Raw genomic sequence first — 13871 nt, forward strand, 5'->3', positions numbered from 1 at the left:
AAAGGGGAAACACAGGAAGGTTTTCCTGTAGGCATCCTCCTACTTTACTAGTTGTTTTGCAATTTTTGGTTAAGTCAACTTTCAAATCCTTACATCATCATGATTACAAAAATTTTGTTCTCAGCCTTGCCATATGCTATAGTTAGTTTTTATTTCTTGTATAACTTTTATTTTCCTTGAATTGATAATATCTAAGGTTCAACTGGATGCTGTGGTCCAGGAGAATACAGGGAAATTAAAGGACAGTGGTTGAGATGACCAGCCTCCATTTCCCAGCTGGGAGGGGGGAAGAGTGAAAATAAAAGAAATGAAGATCTGGCGATGTCTGTGATATTTAAGAGCAGGAATAATGGGATCAAGGGTATGACAGATGGAAGGTAATTAGAGAGAAAGATATCTGAGGAGAACGTCTATGGGGATGGCAAAATCGTATGTGGGGTGCTGAATTCTGGTGGCTGGCATAAGATGGAGGAAGTTGGTTGTCCAAGGCCATCTAGGAAGAGAAAGATTAGGATTGTGAAGAAAGTGCTCTTTTCCCCCTTTTGGACTCCTTTCCCACCATTTCACACATCTTGTGGAGTCTTTCTGCAACACAGAGCTCTTCCGACACGTGGGCTGGGAATTCACCTACCCAGGGAGGTGGAAAGGTGCTTGGCTAGTGTCTCGAACATGGTCTTTGGCCACAGCCCTTCTCCTTCTGTGTGAACTCAGCTCAGAGAGAACAAAGAACACTCGGCTCAAAGAAAAAGCTTCTCCCCAGACCTGGATAAGCAATTAGAAAACAGGGAAGTCAGTGAAGGTTCAGCGTAATTCAGAACTCCTGTTGGATTCTCATTTAGCTTGTTGTCTGCCTGGTGCATTTCCTGTTTGGGACCTTGTGGGGGAATGTTGAGTTTGGGGCTTCTCTGGCTGAGACATGACAAATCCTCAGAAGCACATCCTGGGCCTGACCTGGCAGGTGGTGCCCAGAAGAACCAGCAGTGGTGTGCTGATAAGTGGTAAGGGATTAACAGCTCCTGGTGGGGCGGAGAACTCTAATTGGTAGCATTTGCCAGCTTTTGTTGTGTAAATATTCCCATGATGGCTGATTTCAGGCTACCAATATGATGCCACTGACCCTGACCATGAAGCTGGGAAGAGGTGTGCTCAACCAGCTCTTGCAAGCTGGTAGGCACTGGCTCCGGCACACCACTGAACTGGAAAATTTTTTGGCTTGGAGCGAAGCAACACGGGTAACCAAGGCTGTGGTAGGTTTGGCAGGTCACTTCTTGGTCCGGGTCCTCCCAAATGTAAACTCGTGCCCTCTTCTCTCTTTTCAAGTTCCCTTCCCTCACAAGACTGACTATGCAATAGCACTTAGTCTCCCCAGCCTTCCCTCCTCCCTTGCTGCCTGCCAAACAAGTTCATAGGACATTTTTTTGTTTAAAGATTTTTGTGTTGTTTCAAGACATTTAAAGAGGAAAATTATAACATTTCCAGAAATCTTACAAAGTCCTCCTCATCTTGGGGGGAGCTGGAAGTCTTCTCAGATCATTCTGGACATGTGGTGGATCTCCCCTGATGGCCAGCAGGGCTGGCTGGCTCCCTGCTGTGATGGGGGATTCCCAGCACTTTGGAGGGGTTCTGTCTGGGATGACACCCATCTGGCCTTTCTGGATGAGGAAGGAACTTCCCTGGTAGCCTTCCTAGACACCATTGCTATTTAGTGCACTGTGAACTGAAATCCCTCCTGAAGACTCGGCCCTATAGGCTCACACAGGGCAATTTCTGGAGGGCTCCCTGACTGCCCATCTCCCTATCAGTTCATGGCTGATCTCCAGACTCCCGCCCAGGCTGGTCCTGCCCTCAGGGACACTTGGTTTCTTGACCTTCTTATGAGCTAAGCGTCAGGGGGCAGGCTGGACATGAGCCGCTGTGCACTCAGAGAGCGATGGGCAAACTTGAGGGCCCCAAGAGGGGGCTGTGCTGGCCATGTTCCATTCAGGAGTTGCCACCATAGAATCCAGGCCCAGTTGCCAGCTCTTCTCATTTTCCCAAAAAAGCCAGCACAAATCCAGATTTTTATGTGAAAACTTCTAACGTTTAAATGTTGCAACTAATGTATAAAAATTTTGCATGAGCCAGACTCTGATTGGATCTTGTCTTGCACGCAGCTGATCATGTCCCCTGGTTCTAAGCTCATTCTTGGGCCTTTCTCACATCGCTCTTCCAGAAGTTTCTTGCTTGTCTGCCCCAGATCTGTCCTCTCTGAGTCCTCCTAGGTCAGCTGTCTTTTCCTGGTTCCCTCTGGGAGGGGCTTTCCTGAGATTCATTTTATACTCTGGTACCCACAGTGGGCCCTTTGGAAAGGAAAATATGTTGGAACTGATTAATCATTTGGCTCTACGGTGCTTCAGGGTTTTTGCTTTATCCAGTTTCTAAGGTTCTTGGTCTTTGCTGTGGGTGGGAAGTGCTAATGGGAGGCTCGGCCTCAGGCTGGTCAAGACAGGAGAAAAAGCTGTCTTCACCGAACGTGGGACACCGGGTGGAGTTAAAAGCAGTTGTTGCTAAGTACTCTGCCCAGAGGGGCTCTGGGTGGGCTGCTGGGATGCTCACCTGGGAGAAGAATAACACAGGGAAGGCAGGGCTGTGGCAGAAGACCCCATGCCCAGGGGAGCTGGGAAGCTGATGGGCAGCTGCTGGTTCCAAGTGCTGCTGCCTGGTGTGGTCACTGGGCTGAAGGAGGGGGGCCCCCCCAGCAGAGGACAGGGTCAGGGAACTAGGCCAACCGAGGGAAGCCTGAGCTCCTCCCAGAAACGTGAGAGGTCTCCCAACTGCTCAGCTGGAACTGATTTCCTATTTGTGAAATGCTAAGAGGCAGAGAGAGGCAGGATCTCTAAGCTCAGAAAGTGACAAATCCTGAAGGGGTGTGTGTGTGTGTGTGTGAGCGTGCACATGTGTGCTCATAGGCCTGGCCAGGCCTGCACCTGAAATTCCCCCTTTCTCATACCCAATCACTTGAGAGGTGGTACCTTCAAAACCAATGGGACAGTCACATCTGTTTTCCAAGTGTGGGGTGCAAAGTAAGGTCACATTCATTTTATTTATTTATTTATTTAACATTTATTTATTTATTTGGCTGCGCCAGGTCTTAGTTGCAGCCCGCGAGATCTTTGTTGCCACGTGCGGGACCTTTAGTTGTGGCATGTGAACTCTTAGTTGTGGCGTGCAGGATCTAGTTTTCTGACCAGGGATTGAACCTGGGTCCCCTGCATTGGGAGCACAGAGTGTTAACCTCCTTGTGGCACAGTGGTTAAGAATCCACCTGCCAGTGCAGGGAACACGGGGTCGAGCCCTGGTCTGGGAAGATCCCACATGCCACGGAGCAACTAAGCCTGTGCGCCACAACTACTGAGCCTGCGCTCTAGAGCCCGCGAGCCACAACTACTGAGCCTGTGTCCCACAGCTACTGAAGCCCACCTGCCTAGACCCATGCTCTGCAACCAGAGAAGCCACAGCAATGAGAGGCTCGCGCACCGCAACCAAGCTGCTCGACGCAGCTAGAAAAAGCCTGAGCACAGCAACGAAGACCCAACACAGCCAATAAATAAATAAAATCATATTTTTGCTTTTACTAGAAACACCTTATCATAATAGTATTTTAAATGAGATCAATGAAACAGAATACGTCAGTCAGTTTTATGCTTGTAATGTGACTGACAAAGGACTCCTGGAATGTAAGTGACAGCTCTGCTGTTTTCTTGTGTTTGCTCTTCAAAAGTTTGCCTTACTCAAATTTGATTTTACAAAAGACCTATATTAGTACCTGTTTTCACTAACTGAAAGGTACCTGAAGAGGATTTTCGCTTTTATGAAAAAAGTTGAAAAGCAAAAGTAGCATTCAGCATTTTACAGCCAGCCTTTTATTTTTTTTATTTTAAAAAATTTTCTTGGCTGCCGTGCTGCATGGCATATGGGATCTTAGCTCCCTGGCCAGGGATTGAATCCACGCCCCCTTCCATTGGAAGCACGGAGTCTTAACCACTGGACCGCCAGGGAAGTCCCTACAGCAAGTCTTTTAGATGCAGTGGGTACCCTGAGCAGCAGCAAGAGTGGCACTGCCAACTCCTTCCCAGGGAACTACACTCAACATCCCAGCAACAAGCAGCCACAGCTTTGAAGTGTGCTGTGAGCATCTGTGCTTTATCTCAATTTATTTGCAAGATGTATCCTTAGGTAATTGCTTCTTTGCTTTACACTATTTCAGTTTATGAAAGGTTTCATAGGAACACTGTACTTTGGGATAATGGGGGAAACATGTACTTGCAGTTTTCTCAATTACTTAAAAAAAATTATTTATTTGGTTGCACCGGGTCTTAGTTGTGGCAGGCGGGCTCCTTAGTTGCAGCATGCAAACTCTTAGTTGAGCTATGCATGTGGGATCTAGTTCCCTGACCAGGGATCAAACCCAGGCCCCCTGCATTGGGAGCGCAGAGTCTTAACCACTGCGCCACCAGGGAAGTCCCTGTACTTGCATTTTAAGTATTACCTTTTTTAACAGCTTTGTTGAGATAAAATTTAACATACAATTCACACGTTAAAGTATATAATTCAATGCTTTCTGTATATTACATTAAATTTTAAAAGTTGTGGTAAAAAAAATATAACATAGAACTAGCCAGTTTAACCACTTTCAAGTGTACAACTCAGTGGCATTAATTACATCCACAATATTGTGTAAATATCACCTCTATTTCCAAAACTTTTTCATCATCCCGAAAAATTCTGTACCTATTAAACAATAACTCCCTATTCCTCCCTCTCCCCAGACCCCTTTTAACCTCTATTCTATTTTCTGTCTCTATGAATTTGCCTACTCAAGAGACTTCACGCAAGTAGAATCATACAATATTGGTCCTCTTTTGTCTGGCATATTTTGCTTAGCATGTTTCCAAGGTTCATCCATGTTGTAGCATGTGTCAGAATTTCCTTCCTTTTAATGGCTGAATAATATTCTATTTTATGGATTTTACTTACCCATTCATCTGCTGATGGACACTTGGATTGCTTCTACCTTTTAGCAATTGTGAATAATACTGCAATGAACACTGGCATATAAGTACCTGTTTGAGTCCCTCTTTTCAATTCCTTTGGAATGGCTGGGTCATAGGGTAATTTTATGTTTAGCTTTTCGAGGAACTGCCAAACTGTCTTCCATAGTGGTCACACCATTTTATATTCCCACTAGCATTGTCTGAGGGTTATGCCAACACTTGTTATTTTCCACTTGGGTTGTTTCCACCTTTTGGTTATTATGAATAATGCTGCTATAAACTTTTGTGTACAAGTTTCTGTGTGGACATATGTTTTCATTTTTCTTGGACATATACCTAGGAGTAGAATTCCTGGGCCATATAGTAATTCTATGTTTAACCTTTTGAGGAACCACCAAACTGTCTTCCATAGCAGCTGCACCATTTTGTATTCTGACCAACAATGTAGGAGTGTTCCCATTTCTTCATATTCTCGTTGACACTTGTTATTTTCCATTAAAAAATTATAGTCATCTCAGTGAATATGAAGTGTGGTTTTGATATGCATTTCCTTAATGACCAATGGTGTTGAACATATTTTCATGTGCTTGTTGGCAATCTGTATACCTTCTTTGGAGAAATGTCTAATCAAGTCCTTTGCTCATTTTTAAATTGTGGGCTTTTTTTGGGTTGAGCTTTAAGAATTTTTAATATATTCTGGATATTAAACCCTTATCAGATATATGATTTGCAAATATTTTCTCCCATTCTATAGGTTGCCTTTCTACTTTCTTGATAATGTCCTTTGATGCACAAAAGTTTAAAATTTTTATGAGGTCTTGTATGCTGCAACTTTGCTGAATTCGTTTATTAGCTTTAGTTTTTTTTGTAGATTCTTTGGGATTATCTACATATAGACCCTGCCCCACCACCCCAATTCATATGTTGAAATCCTAATGCCCAGTGTGATGGTATTAGTAGGTGGGGCTTTGGGGAAGTGCTTAAGGTGGAGCCCTCATGAATGGGATTAGTGTCCTTATCAAAAAGGATCCAGAGAGATCTCTAGCTCCTTCCACCAAATAAGGACAGGTGAGAAGGTACCAGATATGAACCAGTAAGTGGGCCCTCACCAGAAGGTGACCATGTTGGCATCTTGATCCTGGACTTTCCATTTTAACTGTGAGCAATAAATTTCTGTTTTTTATAAGCTACCTGGTCTGTGGTATTTTGTTACAGAAGTCCAAATGGATTAAAACACTTAGGAAATGAATACAGGCTCCTTCCAGTGATGCTATTACCAATACTATGCTATTGGTAAGATACAATAACACAGCCTATGTTAAAATGGCACAGTAGTTTAATCCTTAGAATCCAAGACAACAGATGTGAGGTATCCAATCCTATAGGAACTAGTTGTGTTTCCTACTGTAGCCAAAAAGATTTGTTTAGATACAACAAAGCTGGTTTTGTAATTTATAATGCACACACACACAACACACACACATACACACATATTCGTGCACCCATATATTTATTCCTTCCTTTGGTTTTCTGGCATTTCCAAGTTTGTGGTAAAAGTTTCAATATGATTTTTTTCTCCAGAATGCAATGGATCAGACATCACACCTATGCAAACTTAAGGAGCCCATTCAAATTTTAGGAGAACCAGACACTTATCCTAAGGAGACAGAAAGAACTGCTGATACTCTCACAGGGAGTGTCTCTGTGTAAAAAAGTTTGGAAGGTGGAAATGGAGCTCCTGGAATTGTATTCAAAAGACTTGTTTAGGAAGGTCCGTGTTAGCAGACTTCACCCGATGGGGGATTCAACAGTGGGTGAGTAGAATAGGACTGAAGACAACTGCTTCTTCTGGAGGAGGGACAGCCTTACGCAGATTGGTATGGAATTCACCAGAAGCTCTTTTATATCAAACTTTTTTCAGGATCCAGCTTTATAAATAAGCCTAAACAACAAAATAACAGAAGATGATTATAAGTCAACTGACTTCAATCTATCTGATGGGACTTCTCTAAGTAGAAATACATATATACACACACAAAAGCACTTTGATTCATATTGGTACCTTCAGGCTATCTGCCCACTCTCATTTTTCAGCCAAATTAAGAATCAACTTTTGGGGACTTCCCTGGTGGTCCAGTGGTTAAGAATCCGCCTTCCAATGCAGGGGATGCGGGTTTGATCCCTGGTTGGGGAACTAAGATCCCACATGCCGCAGGGCAACTAAGCCCATGTGCCGCAACTATTGAGCACGCAGGCCACAACTAGAGAGCCCACGTACAGCAACTACACGGCCCACGTGCTCTGGAGCCTGTGTGACACAATTAGAGAGAAGCCCCGCTCCACATTGAGGAGCCTGCGCAGCACAGTGGAGGATCCTGCAAGCTGCAATGGAGATCCTGTGTGCCCCAACCAAGACCCAACACAGCCAAAAACAAATAAAATAAAAATAATAGAATTTAAAAAAAGGAAAGAACCTTAAGAAAATTTATTAAAAAAAAAAAGAATCAACTTTTGATTCTCACAATACTGTATTAGCTCTCCTGGGTAACCAGGTCCTCTGCCACTTGGTCATTTCATGGTTCATTACCACTTCCATTAGAGATAGTCAAGGAAGTGAAAGGAAGTAAAATTACAACTGAGCCATCTGTTACCTTTATGATACTGAAAGGTTTAGTGAGACAGAAAGTATAAACCACAGCCTGGAATAGGATTTTTACATTGACTGTGGATTCAAATTATTCATGATCTTCCTCCTGCTTCTTTTATCTATCATTCCAGCAAACAGCTGACACTTAAGGGAAAAATAAATTTCTTAAACAAGATACAAGAAGCATTAACCATAAAGGAAAAAATTTAATAAATGTGACTATATTTACATTAAAAACTTCTGTTCATAAAAAAGATAACTTAAAGCAAATAAAAGACAACTTATATACTAGAAGGAGATATGTGCAACTTATATAGCCAACAAAAAGATTCGTTTTATAAAAAATAGATAAAGAATTCCTATAAATCAGTTAAAAAAAAAAAGAGGAAAAAAACCAATAAAAGAGGCTGAGAAAACAGGAATTTCACAGAATAGGAAACAAATATGGTCAATAAATATATGAAGAGATGCTCAGCTCCATAGGTAATCAGGGAAATGCAACTTTAGATCAAACTGAAATACCATTTTATAACCATTTGATTGGCAAAAATCAAGAAATTTGACTTTACCAATTGCTAGAAAAGATAGGGATCAACAGAATGTCATATATTGCTGGGGGGAATGTAACTTGGTACAGCTTTAGAAAACAGTCTGGCATTTCCCTGTAAGGCTGAACACTCTTATACCCTCCAACCCAGAAATTCCACTCCTAAGTATATGCCAAGCTCTTGCCCATATACACCAGCAGGAGACATGAATAAGAATGTTAATAGTAGCGCCATTCATAATAGTCAGGGACCCACCATTAGAGGAAGAGATAAATCCATTGTGGTATAGTCACACAATGGAATATTATACTGCAGTAAATGAGCAAACTTCATAGCCAACAACATGGGTGAACTTCAGTAACATGAAGCTGGGTACAAAAAAAAAAAATCAAGTCCCAGAAAAGCACATATAGCACAATCTCTTTTCTACAAAGTTCAAAAACAAACAACTAAACAATATATTACTTAGGCACAAATATATTCTTTTTTTTTTTTACAAATATATTCTTAATCAAACTTTAAAAAAAAACCAATAAGGTATAAAGGAATGAAAATCACAAAATTCTAGATCAGAGTTACCTCTGAAGGAAAAATAGGAGGATGAGGTGGGGAAAAGTAATTAGGTAGGGATATAATATTATTAAGATTCTGGTTCTTGTTTGATTGTAGGTTTCAGGATGTTTATTATTAAATTAGAAAAATAAATACATTAGTGAATGAGTAAGTAAAAGATGACCATTCACGTACCAATAATGGCTCTGTATCCTAAATCAAGGATTCTGAGTAACCCAAACATGTGCATCTGAGGTCCATTAAAATAAAAAATAAAAACAACAAAAAGGGACTTCCCTGGTGGTCCAGTGGTTAAGACTCCATGCTCCCAAAGCAGGGGGCCCGGTTCGATCCCTGGTCAGGGAACTAGATCCCACGTGCTACAACTAAGATCTGGAGCAGCCTGATTAAATAAATAAATAAATAAATAAAACAAAACAAAAAGCATTGGATATCTAAATTAACTTGTCTAAGTCCGAAGCTACTGAAGGTGAGGCTTCCAGGACCCCTCACTTGCAAAGGCCCTGTGACAGCTGACGATATACAAAGTTACTCATTACCACAGTATTTGCAAGAGCAAAAGACTGAGAAAATATCCATGTCTAGTATCTCCAACTCCAATCCAACACAACAGTGCTCATTCTTGTTAACTCTTTTTCCATATCTGGAACTCCTCTGATGTGAGAAACCTAGCTCCCGTCACGGCTGCCAGCCTGTGCAGACGCCACCCTCTCCCTGTGGGCTCTGACACCCACGCTGCTCCCCATGGGGACTCCTTCCTTCCCATAGTTGGGCTCTGACATCCTGTGCTGGGCCACTCCCCTGTGCAGACACCCTCCACTCTACTCAGGCTCCCAGACAGCGATGGGCTGCTGTAGCCACCCCTCCCTGTGGCTTCACCCTTATCCCCCAGCCCACCATGCCCGACTCTATCTAATAGCTTTAGAAATATTTAGGAAGGAAGGAAGGAAGGCGTGAAATGGAAGGAAGAAGAAAAAGGCAAGAGAATGGGAAGAACCTCTCTACCTTTTCTACACTGATGATAACATAAACACACTCACTGTCCTGTAGCCTGTTTTTCACTCAATACATAGTAATGACATATAGCTGCATATCATACAAAAAGGAGTTTCCTTATTCTTATTTATGGCACCACAATATTCCACAGTAGTTTTTATGGCACACACAATATAGTTTATGGATGAACTGTAGTCTCTTTACCTGGTCTCCTATTGATAGATATTTATGTTTTGCCAATCTTTTGCTAGTGCAAATAACATTGCATGAGTAGCACAACTACTGGAACCCTAGAGCAACCTTACACATTGTAACGTTGCACACATGTTAGTATACCTACGGGATAAAATCCTGAAAATGGGTCAAAAGGTACATGACTATAAATTTGAGAGATATACCAGCTCTCTACCAGCAACCTTACACATTGTAATGTTGCACACGTTAGTATACCTATGGGATAAAATCCTGAAAATGGGTCAAAAGGTACATGACTATAATTTTGAGAGATATACCAGCTCTCTACCAGCAACCTTACACATTGTAATGTTGCACACGTTAGTATACCTATGGGATAAAATCCTGAAAATGGGTCAAAAGGTACATGACTATAATTTTGAGAGATATACCAGCTCTCTACCAGCAACCTTACACATTGTAACGTTGCACACGTTAGTATACCTATGGGATAAAATCCTGAAAATGGGTCAAAAGGTACATGACTATAACTTTGAGAGATATACCAGCTCTCTACCAGCAATGAGTAAGAATACCTTTAACTTGTTCTTTGCATGCAGGGAATTAAGAATTTCTTGGCATGTATGGGTTATAAAACCAAACCAAAACAAAACGAAAACCCCCCAAAACAAAAAAAACCCAAAATAAATTAAACCAAACCTAAAATAGAAAGTGGCAGCTCCTTACCTGTTGCCTCTGAGTACAGGATCTTCTCATCAACACTTCGAACAGTACAAGAAAGAAAGAATTTCCTCCCCTCAATTTTATCAAGTTGGCTATTTATCACAACAACAGAACAGAGGGGGATAGGTCTGCAGAAAAAAAAAAAGAAAAAAATCCAGCTTTTATCAGATTTATGTAGCATTGAGAGATGATCAGGTGCATGACAGGGGTGGAAATTTATGATACCTGGTATCAGTGGGTGCTGTTTTAGATAAAATGCTGACACCACCAGTTGCTCACACCCCCTTCCTCCCAAGCACCATTGCTCTCAGGTGGCTCCTGGGCACCCAGTCCAGAGACTGCTGTTGTGGGTTAGGTTCAAAGAAATCACCAGATGATTCCAGCTCTGCGATGGCAGAGGCTGTCCCATCTGAAGGGAGCTGAAATCCTTTAAAGAAATGAAAATAGGACCATGGGATGGTCCCAGTCAGCTTCTCTCATTTTCTCTGTCAATCTCTGTCAATTTCTCACCCAATCCCCTTTAGAGTAACTGTCACTAGAAAGACACTGAATAACAAACTCCTGGTAACAGCTTAATGTGCTAATTCAGTGCTGTCCAACAGAACTTTGTGATGACAGAAATGCTCCACAGCTGAGCTGTCCAATATGGTAGCCACAGATGGCTACTGAGCACTCAAAATGTGGTTATTGTGAATGAGAAACCGAATCTTTACATTTATTTAATTTCTATTAATTCAAATTTAAATTTATATAGCTATATGTATCTAGTGGTTACAGTCACCTCTGGGAATCTTAGAGATATAGTACTATAATGAAAAAGGTATCTCTTTAAAGGTAAAATTTTAGTTGGTAGAAACATAATGTAGAGTAGGGAGATGTGTTTTATGTTCCTATAGTACCATCATGTGGGTGAAGGAACTACTCCATGTGGAAAGGAAATTAACACTCTGATTACCCCTCTGTCCAGTTTTTGCTCCCAGTAGATTTTCCTGAACTTCTCGATGGAACAACTGAGCTTTGCCAATCCAGGATTTGCTAAGACCCGGGGGACATTAGGTGTTCTTGCCTGCTCAGCATCTCCCTTTCCTACTAACGTTGCGTCTTTCATTTATCCATCTGTCCTACCCCTCACCACACTCTCTCATTCACACACCTACCTTCCCTTTTCTTTGGGGAATCACCTCAATTTTCAGCCCATGTAGGTTAACTAGAGTTGACAGCTGATTCTTACCCCCCATGCCCCCCGCCCCCCCCCGCCCCCCCAGTGACTGGTTGTGCAGGTGGGCATGGGTTGAAACTGTCAATCCTGGAGCTTGTGCTGCAGCCCTTGGGGCTGGGTTCTTTTTCTGCTGGAGTTGCTAGGCTTGCAAGATACAAGCCTGCCTGGTAGCTGTAGCACTACATTGGGAAAGGCTACCCGAGGATGAAGAAGACCTAAAGGAAAAGTGTGGCTGAGACACAGGCACAGATTCCTAATGGCATCCTTGAATACCTGCACCCAGCCGTAACTGTCTTCTCAACCATGTAAGCCAATATGTTCCTTTTTTCCTTAAGCTATTGTGAATTAAGAGATCTATCTCTGGGACCTCCCTGGTGGTCCAGTGGTTAAGAATCTGCCTTCCAACGCAGGGGACACAGGTTTGATCCCCGGTTGGGGAACTAAGATCCCACATGCTGTGGGGCAACTAAGTCTGCGTGCCACAACTACTGAGCCCGCGTGCCTCAACTAGAGAGCCCGCGTGCTGCAACGAAAGATCCCACATGCCGCAACAAAGATCCCATGTGCTGCAACTAAGACCTGATGCAGCCAAAAATAAAATAAATAAATAAATAAAATAAATATTAAAGGGCTCCCCTGGTGGCAGAGTGGTTGAGAGTCCGCCTGCCGATGCAGGGGACATGGGTTCGTGCCCAGGTCTGGGAAGATCCCACATGCCGTGGAGCGGCTGGGCCCGTGAGCCATGGTCGCTGAGCCTGTGCGTCCGGAGCCTGTGCTCCGCAATGGGAGAGGCCACAACAGTGAGAGGCCTGTGTACCGCAAAAAATAAATAAATAAATTTTAAAAAATATTAAAAACATTATCACCACTACCGATACATTAAAAAAAAAAGATCTATCCCTTACAATGAAAAATTCCTTGAATAATAAGAGAAAGGAAAAATACAAAATAATATAATAACTGTTTATAGAGTATAATTTTCTAAAGTTCACATGAATCTCAAGGGACCCTGAATAGCCAAAGCAATCTTGAAAAAGAAGAAAAAAGTTGGAAGTCCCACACATCTTGATTTCAAAACATATTACAAAACTACAATAATCAAGACAGTGTGGTACTGGCATAAAGACAGACATATAGATTAATGGAATAGAACAGACAGCGTAGAAATAAACCCTCTCATATATGGTCAAATGAATTTCTACAAGTGACCAACACCACTCAATGGGGAAAGGACAGTCTCTTCAAAAGTGGTGCTGGGAAAACTGGATATCCACATGTAGAAGAATGATGTTGGACCCTTACCTTAAACCATATACAAAAAATAATGTGAAATGGACTGAAGACCTCCATTGGGGAAAAGCTTCATGACATTGGGTTTGGCAATGATTTCTTGGATATGACATCAAAGGTACAGACAACAAAATAAAAAAAATAGACAAATGGGACTACATCAAACTTAAAAACTTCTGTGCATCAAAGGACACAATCAACAGAGTAAAACAGCAACCTAAAAAATCGGTTGCAAATCATATATCTGATAAGGGGTTAATATCCAGAATATATAAAGAACTCCTACAATTCAACAACAAAAAAACTCACAAAAATCTGATTTAAAAAATGCTTCTTCAAGTGAAGGACTTGAATAGACATTTCTCCAAAGATGATATACAAATGGCCAACAAGCATACGAAAAGATGCTCAATGTCACTAATCATTCAAAAAATGCAAATCAAAGCACAGTGAGCTATCACCTCACATCTATTACGTTGGCTACTATTAAAAAACAAAACCAAACCCAAATAACAAGTCGTGGTGAAGATGTGGAGAAACTGGAACCCTTATGCATTGCTGGTGGGACTGTAAAGTGGTGCAGCAGCTATGGAAAACAGTATAGTAGTTCCTCAAAAAATTAAAAGTAGAATTACCATGTAATCTAG

At 41.9% G+C, this 13871-nt stretch overlaps 1 protein-coding gene and 1 long non-coding RNA gene across 2 annotated transcripts in view; one reads left to right on the forward strand and one right to left on the reverse strand.

Moving 5' to 3' along the window:
• LOC137219359 (uncharacterized) overlaps positions 1-13871 on the forward strand; it is an 88139-nt gene that overhangs the window by 62965 nt on the left and 11303 nt on the right. The gene's annotated exons all lie outside the window — the stretch shown is intronic.
• The window catches only part of THEM4 (thioesterase superfamily member 4), a 38253-nt gene continuing 30908 nt past the window's right edge, over positions 6527-13871 (reverse strand). Inside the window, exons 5-6 of the mRNA XM_067727810.1 lie at positions 10719-10843; positions 6527-6975 (exon numbers count right to left, since the gene is read on the reverse strand). Coding sequence (XP_067583911.1) covers positions 6935-6975; positions 10719-10843 — 166 coding nt within the window. The 3' untranslated portion in view covers positions 6527-6934. The remainder of the gene's footprint in view (positions 6976-10718; positions 10844-13871) is intronic.

The sequence above is a fragment of the Pseudorca crassidens genome, chromosome 2 (genome assembly GCF_039906515.1).
Source record: "Pseudorca crassidens isolate mPseCra1 chromosome 2, mPseCra1.hap1, whole genome shotgun sequence".
Lineage (NCBI taxonomy): Eukaryota > Metazoa > Chordata > Mammalia > Artiodactyla > Delphinidae > Pseudorca > Pseudorca crassidens.